A 15,179-nucleotide genomic window follows, 5' to 3' on the forward strand; every position below is an offset into this window, starting at 1 on the left:
CTTTCTCTTCGTTTAAACTTAGTGCTTCCCTTCTTGGTCCATAAAGACAAAGTGGGCTTTGTCCCAGGACGTCAGGCGGGGGACAACACCAGGAGAGTTATCTACCTAATTGACATCGTCAACAGACAAGATACAGAAGCGCTTCTGCTGAGTTTAGACGCTAAGAAAGCCTTTGATAGGCTCAGCTGGCCATTTTTGTTCTCAACCCTTAAGCACCTGGACTTCAGGGGGCCTTTCCTTTGGGCGATCAGACACCTCTATACAACTCCATCCGCCTCTATTAAAACACCCTTTGCGGGGTCCCCCACTTTTTCCATCTTTCTCTTTCCCCCTTTTTTTAAACTTACTTGAGTTGAGCGGTAGCACAATTCATGTACTATATGCTGCTCATTGAAAGATGTACATTGAGTGAAGGAGATCTTTGAATCTTGTGCTTTTTTATATGTTATCCTCCAATAGTTGTACACTGCACAATGTCTTTTGCTATGCTAATTACTTACTTTGTAAAGTTTAAAAACTTGTCTCAATAAAAAAGTTATCTGATTAGAATAAAAAGTTTGTAAGTTAGTAATCAGTATAGGAGAGATAACCAAAGTGTAGTAGGATGGCATTTATGCTGCTTACTATTACCTGTAGTGCTGATGTAAGTGGCTTGAGCAAATTTTGAAAACAATTTATTGACTTTAGTCATCCTACGGTACATCAGGAAGACCTTGTTCTATTTTGAAACATTAAAGTAAACTTGTGGCAAAGCTATGGACATTCACATATTCACACATGCTTAAAAAACTATAAAATAGCTATACAACAAATCCTTAGCTCTGAGCTCTACAGCTGCAGGTGAAATGAATCAATTCACCCACAGAAGCACTGATGTCATTCAAGCTGTGATCTTAAAAAATCAACTGCCCCGAACACCGGGTGACGCAGACAGGGTGACTGCAATGAATCTGTTAACAAAAGTGAAGCTGATCAATGAGCTGAATGAACGGGAGGCTTGGCTCGGTGTGAAGGATTCCATGTCGTGGCATCAGGACTACAAGGACAGGGCATGGATATTTCTGGGAGGGCTGCCTTTTGAATTGACTGAAGGGGACATTATTTGTGTCTTCTCACAATACGGTGAAATTGTGAACATTAACTTGGTGCGTGACAAACAATCCGGGGCGTTCTCGTGGATTCTGCTTTGTGTGTTATGAGGATCAGAGAAGTACAGTGCTGGCTGTAGATAATCTGAATGGCATCAAGGTGAGAGGACGCACAATTCGCGTTGACCACGTGTTAAATTACCGCCCGCCCAAAGATGGCGATGATATCGATGAAGTGACCAAAACACTCCGGGATAAAGGCTGCGGTGCAGAACGTCCCCCTTCATCTTCAGAAGAAGAACCACCAGAGGAACTGCAAAAGATAAAGAAACATAAAAAGAAAAAGAAGAACAAGGACAACCGTGAACGTTCCAGCGAAAGAAGCACAAGAATTGCTGAGACAATTAAGGAAGAACGTGTGGATCCAGGGTATGAGAAATACAACACCAAACAGACCTTGTCCAGGCAAGAGCGAGATCAGAGGAGGGCTCCAGAAAGAGATGGTACTTCGGGAAGCACGGCTAAACCAGCAGCCTATGTCAAGGTTAAGGTAGAAGAGAAACCTCACACGTCGGAGAGCAAACATCGGGACTACGAGGAGAAACGGTCAAAGGAATTTAAAAGAAAAAGATGATTGTGGCGAATGTGTGTGTGGCTCAGAACGCAGTTGCAAGGACTTGATTTGAGATCGAAGGCAACAAGATCTAAAAAAAAATGTTGTGGGAAAAGCAGCTCCTGTGTTGTATATAGAAAAATAAGTTGTTGGACCATCTTTCTGTTTTTTAATAAAACAAATTAAAAAAAAAAAACAACTGGCCCATTCCCAATTCCCAGCAGTGACTTGGAAGAAGTCCAGCCTTCTACTCTAATAAATAGTAAATCCAAAGAAGAAGCTCTAATGCCACGTACACACAATCGTTTTTCGCGATGTGAAAAATTACATTTTTTTTATGTCATTAAAAATGATCGTGTGTGGGCTACAGGGCATTTTTCACAATGTTAAAAATGGGCATTAAAAATTTAGAACATGCTCTAAATTTTTGCGTCGTTTTTAACGTCGTAAAAAAACGGTCGTGTGTGGGCTTTAGCGATGTGAAAATAACGGAGATAGCACATTCATCACGCTGTAACAAACTGAAAATCGCAAATCGTCTCTCACCAAAGTTTTACTAACACAAAATCAGCAAAAGCAGCCCCAAGGGTGGCGCCACCCGAATGGTACTTCCCCTTTATAGTGCCGTCGTACATGTTGTACGTCATTGCGCTTTGCTAGAGCTTTTTTTTCACGATCGTGTGTAGGCAAGGCCGGCTTAACAATAATCGGGTTGAAAAAACATTGAAAAAACATCCGTTTCTTAACTCCCGCCGTGCTTTGCGCGCTGTGATGTCATTTTTTTGACCGGCGACGCGCGTAGCATAATTCCGTATTCCCGGACGGCTTACGCAAACTACGTTATTTTTTAAATTTCGACGCGGGAACGACGGCCATACTTTACACAGCAATACGATTGCTGTGTAAAGTTAAGGCACCAAAAAAAACTACGAACTTTGCGATGGGAAACTAGACTAGCGGCGACGTATCGAACGCGAAAAACCGTCTGGGATCGCCGTAACTCCTAATTTGCATACCCGACGCTGGTTTACGATGCAAACTCCCCCCAGCGGCGGCCGCGGTATTGCATCTTAAGATCCGACAGTGTAAAACAATTACACCTGTCGGATCTTATGGCTATCTATGCGTAACTGATTCTATGAATCAGTCGCATAGATAGAAACAGAGATACGACGGCGTACCAGGAGATACGCCGTCGTATCTCATTTGTGAATCTGGCCCTAAGACCTTATTTTAAAGCTAACTACTTGAATGTCTGTAGCCTGGCCACAAGTTTATCTACTGATGCAAACCAGCATCGGTAGTGTAGCACGAGCTGTGTTCCTTTAGGAACTGTCCAGCAGTGCTGAAATTAAATCTCTCCAGGGATGTTGTTTTACTCTCCTCTCCCTGATTAGTGGTAGTCCAGGAGAGGGGGGGGACACTGTACTCTGATCAGCTGATGCTGTGCAATCTGGACTAACAATGGGGAAGAGGACTTATGTTTGGCTAACAGGCCAGAGGACTGGTAATTGGCTGCACTTCCCACCACCTGAACAGAGGATAGTCTGCCATGTGAAGAGTGGGCAGACTAGTGAAAGTGTGTCCATTTGAAAACAGGAACAACATACAGAACAGCAGACACCTTAGGAGATTGTCCCTGTTATGTTTGTTTGGAAGGCTGAGCTAGACTCGCAGGGTTGATGAGGACTGCTGTTTTGTGCTAAAGAATAGGTATCTGAGGATGTAAAGACTGTGGGCCAGATCCACTTAGCGGATAGTATTTTTATGCAGGTGTAGTGTATCCTAGTAACGCTACGCCGCCACAACTTTGAGAGGCAAATGCTATAATCACAAAGCATTTGCCTCTAAAGTTACGGCGGCGTAGCGTAATTCTCCCGGCGTAAGGGCGCGCAATTCAAATCTATGTGATGGGGGCGTGTTGTATGTTAATACGTTGTGACCCGATGTAAATTACATTTTTTTTTTTTACGTTGCATGCGCCGTCCGTGGGGGTATCCCAGTGCGCATGCTCGAAATTAAACCGGAACAAGCCAATGCTTACGACGGTGATGTCATTCTATGCAAATCCCTATTCGCGAACGACTTACGCAAACGACGTAACATTTTCAAAATTTGGCGCGGGAACGACGGCCATACTTAACATAGGATACGCCCCATATAGCAGGGGTAACTATACGCCGGAAAAAGCCGAACGCAAACAACTTAAAAAAATGCGCCGGCCGTACGTACGTTCGTGGATCGCCGTATTTAGCTAATTTGCATACTCGACGTGGAATTAGACGAAAACGCCACCTAGCGGCCAGCGTAAATATGCACCTACAATCCTACGGCGTACTAAGATGTACGCCTGTCGGATCGAGCCCAGATTCTGTCGTATCTTATTTTGTGGATACAAAACAGAGATACGACGGGGGAACTTTGAAATTATGCGGCGTATCCATAGATACGCCGGCGTAATTCGTTTGAGGATCTGGCCCAGAATGTGTGCCCTTGTGTGAATTGCCTGGCTCAGGAGCACACCCACATTTGGGGCCCCTTAGCACACATGGAGAACATGCAGAGAAGGAGGAGCCAAGATCGCCAGCAGGGAACCTAAGAGGAGGAAATATGGGGCCACTCTATATTATATACTTGTACAAAACAGGTTACGTATAAACCTCTTTTTTTCATGTTAAGCAACAAAAAACTGTAGCCTTTAATATCACTTTAAGCCTTTTTCCATAATACTTTCCATTTTCCTGCATGGCAGCTCCAGCTCCTAAAGGTAAATATAACTTGAATCTGCCTCCTATCTTTGGATTATTTTTAAAGCCCCATCAATGATTCTCATAAATATGGCAGCCCTTGGGAGTGATTCTAATACAAATTAAATACTAAGGTCAATTCAAGATCCATTTAAAAGTATTACCGTACATTATCCTACTGTCCTGTATAATGCCATGTTTTTAAGCACTTTATTGAGTATATGTATAGATAGTTGTACATTTAACTGTTCATCTAGTGATGAGAATGAAAAAAATAGTTTGTATTTTTTTCAAACAGTAAAATAAAATCTGAACAAAATGATTAATATGGCATTAAACTGGCATAACATAAAATCTGCAGTACAAACACATACCAACAACCCAGAGGCTTAGCCTCTCTTGCGCATCCAAGATTTGTGCACTACAATCTGCAATGCTTGAATCTAATGTAATGCAGGATTGTGGCAGCAAGAAGGGTAAAATGATGATGCAGTAATGATTCATGGCTATAAGCCTGAGGTGTCTCTTTCATCTCCATGCCAAGTAATCAATTACTTTCTGCTGGCATAGTGTAGACTGACTGATAACACATACTTTGGGGAAGTGTGCTATTGTGAAATTAGAGCTAGGAAAGACATCATGTTGGACAATAAAATCATGAAGTTCTAATGCAGAATTCATAGAATGGTGATTAAAGAGATCTTAGATATTGTTTTTCCATCATCCAGCCAATAGGGCCGAAACACCCATTAATCAATTATTTCTGACTCATAATTCAAACAAAAACAACTTTATGGAAAAACGCTGCATTCCCTAAAACACACATATCATCAAATTCAATGAGACTGCAAGAAATAGAACATTGTTTTACATGCATAAATTCATAAAGAAACTAAAACAAAAAAGAGGCCCTTGATAAGGACATGGGCCTTTTCCCTCCACCCTGGCCCAATGGTTGTGGGGGTCTATGCGCAGGTGCTTATGGAATCTGAAAGGCCTTCTTTCGCAAAAAGGGGGAACACAAATACTGCCATGTAAATAAGTAAGGAGTACACAATACTTCTAGTCATTCACAAAAAAAAAATCAGTCTGGCAAGCAATCATTGGGAGAGGATCATATCAGTGATTGTTTTTTTTTTTTTCAACAGGTCATGATTTATGTGGATCTGCATTGTTGGACAACATGATTGATGGTGGATTTACAATCATGAGAATTTTTTTAAGGACTTGTCAAAACTGTTTGTGTGTTTTCATTAGCTTTTTTATGAATGAGTAGAGGAACTATGTACTCCTTACTAATTGATATGGATGGGTACTATTTCTGTGTAACCCTATTGTTAAACAGGGTTTCCAGATTCCAAAATCCCCTTGTCTACAAATCCCTACAACCAAAAGGTTAGGATTGTGAGGAAGATGCCCTTGTCCTCATCAAGGGCCTCTTTAATGTTGTAGTCCCGTTAACATATGTACCCTTCCCTTGGGCATGTGGCCTGGTATAGTTTGGGAGGGCGGTGCACACTTGTCCCCTTCCCCTTTCTGGTCAGATAGCATACACAGATAGGGGACTGGTTTTATATGAATTTAGTGGGGCCAAAACCGTTGTTTTTGTTTACCATGTTTTTTACCATGTTTTTTTACCCATTACAAATCCATATAAAACTTATATCAAGGATATGGGCCTGGTATGAATTTTTGAGACAGTTTATTTTCTTTTCATGGCATCATTTGTTAATTTGGTGCACCCTAACAACCTGTGTAGCTATCTGCATCTTGGCAGCCCATGGCATTATTGGTTTCTAGAACACAGAAAGCTAGTGCACACAATGGGCCAAATTCTCAAAAGAGATACGCAGGCGGAACTGCTGTTCAGCCTGCCTATCTCTGTGCCTAACTTTGGAAACGATCCTCAAAAGGCTTTTTCCAAAGTTAGGCAGAAGATCTGACATGTGTAAGACACTTACACGGTCAGATCTTAGGATGCAGTACCGCATCCGCCGCTGGGGGCATTTCTCATTGAAATGCCGCTTTGAGTATGCAAATGAGGACTTAAGCAGATCCACAAAGCTTTTCAGCATTGTGATTTCTGCGTAAGTTCCGATTTGCTTGCGCAAAACTAGGGCTGGTTTTACAATGTGGAAAGTTAGTCACACCATGTAAAAGCCCATTCAAGCGACGGCATTTGGTTTGCATTCCCGAGGGAGAACTCCACGGCAATTTGTAAAATCAAAACCGGCATGGGTTCCCCCCCCCAGGAGCATACCAGGCCCTTAGGTCTGGTATGGGTTGTAAGGAGACCCCCCCTACGCCGAAAAATCGACATAGGGGGTCCCCCTACAATCCATACCAGACCCGTATCCAAAGCACGCTACCCGGCCAGCCAGGAATGGGAGTGGGGACGAGCGAGCGCCCCCCCCCCCTCCTGAGCCATGCCAGGCCGCATGCCCTCAACATGGGGGGGTTGGGTGCTCTGGGGCAGGGGGGCGCACTGCGGGCCCCCCCACCCCAGAGCACCCTGTCCCCATGTTGATGAGGACAGGACCTCTTCCCGACAACCCTGGCCGTTGGTTGTCGGGGTCTGCGGGCGGGGGGCTTATCGGAATCTGGGAGTCCCCTCAAATAAGGGGGCCCCCAGATACCGGCCCCCCACCCTAAGTGAATGGATATGGGGTACATCGTACCCCTACCCATTCACCTGGAGGCAAAGTGATAGTTATTAAACACACAACACAAGGGTTTTTAAAATCATTTATTAGTCTGCTCCGGAGGCCCCCCCTGTCTTCTTTAGCTCTAATACCAGGGGGGGCTTCTTCTTCCACTCTCCGGGGGTCTTCTACGCTCTCCGGGGGTCTTCTCCGCTCTCCGGGGGTCTTCTCCGCTCTCCGGGGGGGTCTTCTCCGCTCTCCGGGGGTCTTCTTCTATCTTCGCCGCTCTCCGCTGTTGACTCGGCGCACCCCGGTTCTTCTCCAGCTGTCCGGTGCCTTCTCCTTCAGCGCTGGCTGCCTGCTATCTTCGTGTGTTAGCTCAATTACTAGCAGGCAGCCAGCGCGGTCTTCTGTGACGTCATCTTCTTCTATTCTCTTCTTCTCCCTTCTTCCGATGTTGACACGTCGCCTCTTCTCACTGCAATGATGGAAGCGCGCCTTGCATCCCATTTATATAGGCATCACCGTCCCATCATGCTGTCAATTTTTTTTTTATTTTTTTGTTTTCCCGGCGCATATTTTTTTTTTCACCCGTCGCAACTTTATTGTCCCGTCGCAATCCACAAAGCCCGGCGTAAATTACGTTCGCGCGATGCACGTCGGGAAAATTACGTCACGCGCATGCGCAGTACGGCCGGCGCGGGAGCGCGCCTCATTTAAATAGTAATCGCCCCCCGGAGAGGAGGACCGTCTTGCGACGGAGGCACTTAAGTTACACGGCGTGTAATTTCTAGGTAAGTGCTTTGTGGATCGGGCACTTAGGTAGAAATTTTAAGGCCGTGTAACTTAACTGCTGAAAGTTAAGTTAGGCAGCTTTTTTGAGAATTTGGCCCAATGTTCTTGGTTGCAGGCAGCCACTAGCATCCTAGTAAGATGGATGGCTCTGAGAGGGAAGCTATCACATGGTAATGACATTAAATGGCACAATGATTTTTTACACCAAATATAACATATAAAGTACCACGCTAATTAAAGTGGAGTTTTCCTTTAAGGAGGAACTTCAGTCAAATTTTTTTTATAAGGACTTTATAATACTCACTGAGTGAGTGAGTGAGTGAGTGAGTGAGTGAAAAACGTATATAGCGCTGCACATGCGAACTGAATCGCCTCTGGGCGCTTGTTTGACCACTTCTCCTTTGAGCTCAAAAGAGATGATGTTTAATCTTTCTCCTAAAGGCCAAATGGTTCTCCTCCAACCGAATGGAGGTTGGTAAAGTGTTCCAAAGTCGAGGGCCTTGGACAGCAAATCTTCTTTCTCCTTTGGATTTGGGGATTTGGAGTAAATTTTGGTTGGAGGATCGCAGAACGCGATTGGGGTTGTAAGCTTTTATTTTTTTGCATAGATATTTGGGGGCATTTCCCCAAATACATTTATGCGTTAGACAGAGTGCTTTGAAAGTGATTCTGTCTTTCACTGGCAGCCAGTGAAGGCTTCTCAGTGATGGTGAGATTGATTCCCACGTTTTTTTCCCAGTCACAAGTCACGCGGCCGTATTCTGAACGACCTGCAGGTGAGTGATTTGGTACTTTGGGAGTCCGAGGTAGAGGGCATTTGCATAGTCCAGCCTGGAGTTAACAATTGTTCCCACCATGACTGCTATGTCTTCTTTAGGAATAAATGGAATAAGTCTGCGTAGTAGGCGATCCGCTGACTACTGACCCTATTTGTGCATCCATTGTCTCACTAAGTACTGTATGCAAGCAGGTCAGTATTTACTAGAGCTCTTAATGGTTGATATAGATTTTACTGAATGTTAGTACCAGGTCATGGTCCTCAGGATTGCCCCACCAGGAGGTGGATATTCCAGGGTCCAGTTGTAGATGTAGCAGGTAGGGATTAAGCATAAGTGTAGTCAGTAAACAAGCCAGAGGTCAGTAACAAGTGATTTCAGGTTGGGATCAAGTGGAAGCATAGATAAGGAACAAGCCAAGGTCAGTAACAAATGATTTCAGGTTGGGATGAAGCAAGTTGTTGCAGGCTGGGATGAATCTGTAGCATAGTCAAGGAACAAGACAAAGGTCGATAGTGAGTTGTAGCGAAAATACGGATGGCAGCAGAAGTGACGAACAAGGTATTGACTGGAGAAAGCACAATAATCTTGCAAAAAGAAAGCGCAAAGGCATGGCTTAAGTAGGAAGTCCAAAAGAGGAACAAAGAGTTTAAAGTTCACCAGAGACAGAGTTGAAGACAAGATTGTCCAATGAATTGTGTAAGAAACTGTCCAGCATCTCAGGTGGCTCAGCAAGAACAGATACTGCCAGACACAGCAGAGGTTGCAGGTTGAGATCTAGGTGTCAACAGTACTCCCCACCTCTCATGACATCCCCTAGATGTCTTAGGGCCAGGTTTGTGAGGCAACCTCTAGTGGAATTTAGGTTTCTAAGAATTTCATCTGGCCCATATCTCTCCCTTTGAACCACATATTGTAATTTGTTCCTAAAGATACTGGAATCAAGAATTTTCTCATTCACAATTTTCTTCACTTTGTACCTTAACATGTGGGGTGGGGGGGATAAGAGAATTCTTCCAGAGAAAAGAATCTCATTAAATGGTTTGCACTGTGAATTGTGAAAAACAGGGTAAATCCTCATACTGTTAGGAAGTTTTAAGCGAAACGTGACCCAGTTGATTTGACCAGAGATCTAAAAAGGTCCCACAAACTTTAACCCAACTTTGCAGATGGAACATAAACGTTCACATTTTTGGTGGATAACCAAACTTTGTCACCCACATGAATAGTAGGGAGTGATCTGCGATTTCTGTCAAAGGCCGAACACCCCTGGTTCGGTTCACAGCAGAACATGCGAACATGCAAAACATTTCTTCGAACGTCCGAACACCGTTAAAGTCTATGGGACATGAACATGAAAAATCAAAAGTGCTAATTTTAATGGTTAATATGCAAGTTATTGTCATAAAAAGTGTTTGGGGACCTGTGTCCTGCCCCAGGGGACATGTATCAATGCAAAAATAGTTTTAAACGTGGAAACCCATGTTGCGTCAGAGGGAGCTTGGTCACCCGTACATGTCACTGGGTAACCCTGGTGTTTTCTCATTGTGTCAGAGGTGACGGGGTCACCCGTGCATGTGACGGGTGGCTCTGACCTCAGCTATTTAATAGCTGTTACGACAGGAGAGCGTAATTAGGCAGGTGCCTCCCATGAAGGCAGGATCGTGTCTGCTTTTTTTTCTCTGTATCCGCCGCTCGAGAATGGATTTACATCGCTGGAATTTATTTTTTTCTTTTCTTTTTTTCTTTTTAATAAAGGACTTGTCCGAAACTGTCTACTGTGGTTTTTAAATTTTTTGACACTTTTTTGTGAAATGGTAGGGTTACAATGTACCCCGTTACCAATTCACATGAGGGGCAGGATCTGGGAGTCCCCTTTGTTAAAGGAGGCTTCCAGATTCCGATAAGCCCCCCGCCCGCAGACCCCCACAACCACCGGGCAAGGGTTGTGAGATAAGGCCCTTGTTCCCATCAACATGGCCCTCCCATCAATAAGGCCCTTGTTCCCATGTTGAGGGCATGTGGCCTGGTATGGTTCAGGAGGGGGGGCGCTCTCTCATCCTCCTCTTTTCCTGAGGCCTGCCAGGTTGCTTGCTCAGATAAGAGTCTGGTATGGAGAACCCCACGCCATTTTAAAAATTTTTGGCATGGGGTTCCCCTTAAAATCCTGAAGGGTCTGGTATGGATTTTTAGGGGGACCCTTACGCCATTTTAAAAAAAAAATTGGTGCAGGGTTCCCCTTAATATCCATACCACACCTGAAGGGCCTGGTATGGAATTTGGGGGGACCCCCATGCATTTTTTTTTTGGTTCGGGGTTTCCCTTAATATTCATACCAGACTCAAAGGGCCTGGTAATGGACTGGGGGGAATCAATGCCATTTTTTCAATGACTTTTATCTGTATTGCCGAGACCGGACAATTCATTATAGCCACAAGTAGTTTTAAATGGCTTTTTTTCCTTTAGAAACGGGTGTAACGGCTACCCAAGTTGTGTGAGGGTCTCAGCCGTTGGAGACGTCCTTTTCCCTGGCAAGCTGCGATATGCAGGTACCGCCGGTATATCCCATCGAACGCCCTTCCAAGAAACGAGACGGACTACGTTTGCAGAGTCAAGCAGGACTGACCTTTAATGCCACATTTTTCTTCCTTATATCTGGTTACAAACTGTACAGAAACAAATGACACTCCCCCCCCACCCAGGGGGCCTTCAATACACACACTTTGAAAGAATGACCTTCCCTTGAGCCAATCAGCTGCTAGACGTTTCGGCTCCTCAACTTAACTTGATCAGACAATAGAATTCAATTAACCTTTAAAACAATTATCACTCACACATAATCCCCATCAGCATACACCTCACAGGAGGCTGTTACCTCCACAAGAGAGTTCATTAGCTATGCGAAGGGAACATTAGCATTCAGCATTGAAAGAGACCCTTTGTCCAGTTAACCCTTTGAGCTCAGAATACAATGCGGTACATCCAATTGTGACAAGCCATGCAGTTCCTTGTAGTCCCCCTGCATGAAGATTATCGATGTCCCGGCAGCATGCATATGTCCGTTACAATGGGAAAATGTGCTACTTTACAGGCATACTATAGACACCCCTCAAGTGCGAAATTTAAAGGAATATTTCCCTTTTATTGTTTCACTTTAAGCATTATTAAAATAACTGCTCCCGAAAAAAATGGCCCCAAACACTTTTTATGACTATAACTTGCATATTAACCACTTAACCCCTGAACCATATTGCTGCCCAAAGACCAGAGCACTTTTTGCGATTCGGCACTGCGTCGCTTTAACTGACAATTGCGCGGTTGTGCGACGTGGCTCCCAAACAAAATTGGTGTCCTTTTTTTCCCACAAATAGAGCTTTCTTTTGGTGGTATTTGATCAACTCTGCGGTTTTTAGTTTTTGCGCTATAAAAAAAATAGAGCGACAATTTTGAAAAAAAAACATATTTTTTACTTTTTGCTGTAATAAATAACCCCAAAAAAGATATAAAAAAACAAACATTTTTTTTCCTCAGTTTAGGCCGATATGTATTCTTCTACCTATTTTTGGTAAAAAAATCGCAATAAGCAATTGGTTTGCGCAAAATGTATAGAGTTTTCAAAATAGGGGATCGTTTTATGGCATTTTAATTATAATAATAACAATTTTTTTACTACTAATGGCGGCGATCAGTGATTTTCGTGACTGCAACATTATGGCGGACACATCGGACAATTTTGACATATTTTTGGGACCATTGTCATTTTCACAGCGAAAAGTGCTATAAAAATGCACTGATTACTGTGAAAATTACAATTTCAGTTTAGGAGTTAACCACTAGGGGGCGCTGACGTGGTTAAGTGTGACCTCATATGTGTTTCTAACTGTAGGGGGTGGGGCTGGACGTTCTTCAGTCCGCGGGTCCCATGGGCGCGGTCACGGAACTTCGGACCTGGTCGCGTGTGCCCTTCCTGCGGTGCGCTCGCGACCCCACGGCTGGGCTCTTAAAGAGGACGTACAGGTATGTGCTTGTTCCCAGCCGTGCCCTTCTGCTGACGTATATCAGCGTGAAGGGGTCCTTAAGTGGTTAATATATGTAATTTTTTTATTCACTTTGCTGGGATTTTTTGTAGTTTGGCTGACTGCTGTATTTATATAACTTATAGGTAAGTATAAGCATCTTTCCTTTACAGAATAAATAGGGCTTAGAATGGCAGTGGGAGCAGGTTTAAGCTTAGATAGTATTCATCTTGACTTCTACTTTAAGCCTTAAATCATTTTTTATCCCAACACTTCACACTCCTGATATGTGTCTGTTGTACTATGTACTTGTATGAGAAAGTATCATGTTCTTTTTGTATTGCTTCCTTTATGTGAAATCTCTGGTGTTTTTGCTAGTTCCCTTACTCTCCTATTAAAAACTGACCACACTAAGCAAAATAGCACACCACAGTCAGTTTTCTTGCTATGCTGGGGACTCGGAGTACTCTTCTCCATTGATCAGACTTGTCCTGACATGCCCCTGCTGCACAGCCATTCACTGGGAAGCTTGGTGCTTCTCCTTCCTCAGCTTGTATACAGCTAAGAACAGAGGGAATGTGATTACAATGTACTTATAAAAGGGAAAACATGTATTTATTAAAAAAAAAAAATTCTATACATAAATATTTTGCCTTTCATTTCTATTTTAAACTTAAATGGGTTGTTTTACAAAGTGATAATTTAAAATCACTTTAACTAGAACAGGAGTCCCAACACCCATTTTTATAATTTAATTTAGAGTGCCAAATATTCACAGAAAAAGCACCCCTGAAGTTTTGAGTGCCAACATTTGCAATATTAAATTATTTGGACTTAAGATGCAATTTTACATGACTCCTGTGCTCCAAGTATTAATCTATTGGACCGAAAGTTCAAATTTGAAAAGAACTCCCAAGGGCCATTTTACTAGAAATCAACATAATGATGTAATATACAGTAGTATATATACCCCAAAGACTGTAGTACCTGTGTAGTACAACTTATTTGCACTAGGCCCTAATTTGAACAGGACCCCTCCCTACACAGCCATTTCAGAATCTAAAAATCAATATTACAGTAAATAATTCCAAGAAAAAAGCTCACAAAGACCTGTGTCCCTATATCGCCACTTTTATTTTATGTGAATTCCATCTCTAATTTGAACAGGACTTCCAAAATAGATTTTTAAATCTAGAAATCAAATTTTGTAGTGAGTGTGTTACCAGCATTCATTTATTTACACTTAAACCCTAATTTAAACTGGACCACAACAGCTATTTTTAAATCTAGAAATTACATTTAGTGTGTCAATTATTCACAGGAAAAAAATACCCCTACATATTGCATCAGGACTGTTCACCAGTGCACAGATCAAGGTCCATAAAGACATGGACATGTTTGGGGTGGAGGAACTTAGGAACTTAACTGGCCTATACAGAGTCCTGACCTCAACCTGACATAGTACCTTTGGGATAATAGAGTAGAGACTGGGAGACAGGCCTTCTTGTCCACATCAGTGCCTGACCTCACAAATGGAAGGCTTCTGGAAGAATGGCCAAACAAGCCCTTAGATACACTCCTAAACCTTGTGGACAGCCTTGCCAGAAGAGTTGAAGCTGTTATAGCTGCAAAGGGTGGGCCAACGCAATATTAAACTCTATGGACTAAGACTGGGATGCCATTAAAGTTCATGTGAGCATGAAAGAAGGTGTCCCAACACTTTTCGTATTATAGTATATGTACAGTATGTATTACAGTACTGGAAAGTTCTTTTGGTGTTTGGATCATGTCCTTATGTCATCCATCTATTTAAAAATAACAAACATCTTATACTTACCTGTTCTGTGCAGAGGTTTTGCACAGAGCAGCCCAGATCCTCCTCTTCTTGGGTCCCTGGCCAGTGCTCCAGGCCCCTCCCTCCTGCCGAGTGCCCCAATAGCAAGCAGCTTGCTATGGGGGTATCCAAGCCAAGTCACTGCTCTGTGTGTCCATTCAGACATTAAGCAGTGGCTGGACCCTGCCCCCTCTCTCTACTCATTGGCTCACTGACTTTGATTGACAGCAGTTGTAGCCAATGTTACCCACTGCTGTCTCAGCCTATGAAGAGACAGCCAAGGCTTTTGGGAAACATCACTGGATCGAGATGGAGCTCAGGTAATTATGGGGGGGTGAAAGGGGCTGTTGCACACAGAAGGTTTTTTATCTTAAGGGCACTTTCACACTGAGGTGCGGGGGCATCGTTGGTAAAGCGCTGCTAGTTTTAGCGGTGCTTTACTGTAATTTTGGGGGTGATTTTAACCCGCGCTAGCGGCCGAATAAATGGTCAAATGCGGCCTTAAAGCGCTGCTGCCGCGCCGATTTGCAGGTGCTTCGGCAGAGCTGCCTATTGATTGCAATAGTCAGGTGCGCTTTAGGAGCACCTCAAAGATGCTGCTGGCAGGACTTTTTTTAACGTCCCTCAAGCGCACCACTCCAGTGTGAAAGCACTCAGGCTTTCACACT

The 15,179-nt window shown here is 43.5% G+C and overlaps 1 protein-coding gene across 1 annotated transcript; it reads left to right on the forward strand.

Moving 5' to 3' along the window:
- Positions 1–919: 919 nt before the first annotated feature.
- On the forward strand, positions 920–1,879 carry CSTF2T (cleavage stimulation factor subunit 2 tau variant). The gene is given in 2 exon segments (XM_040322439.1): positions 920–1,163; positions 1,165–1,879. Coding segments are annotated over 2 exon segments (777 nt in total). The 5' UTR covers positions 920–944; the 3' UTR covers positions 1,723–1,879.
- The last annotated feature ends 13,300 nt before the right edge of the window (positions 1,880–15,179 follow it).

This window comes from Rana temporaria, chromosome 8 (assembly GCF_905171775.1).
Source record: "Rana temporaria chromosome 8, aRanTem1.1, whole genome shotgun sequence".
NCBI lineage: Eukaryota > Metazoa > Chordata > Amphibia > Anura > Ranidae > Rana > Rana temporaria.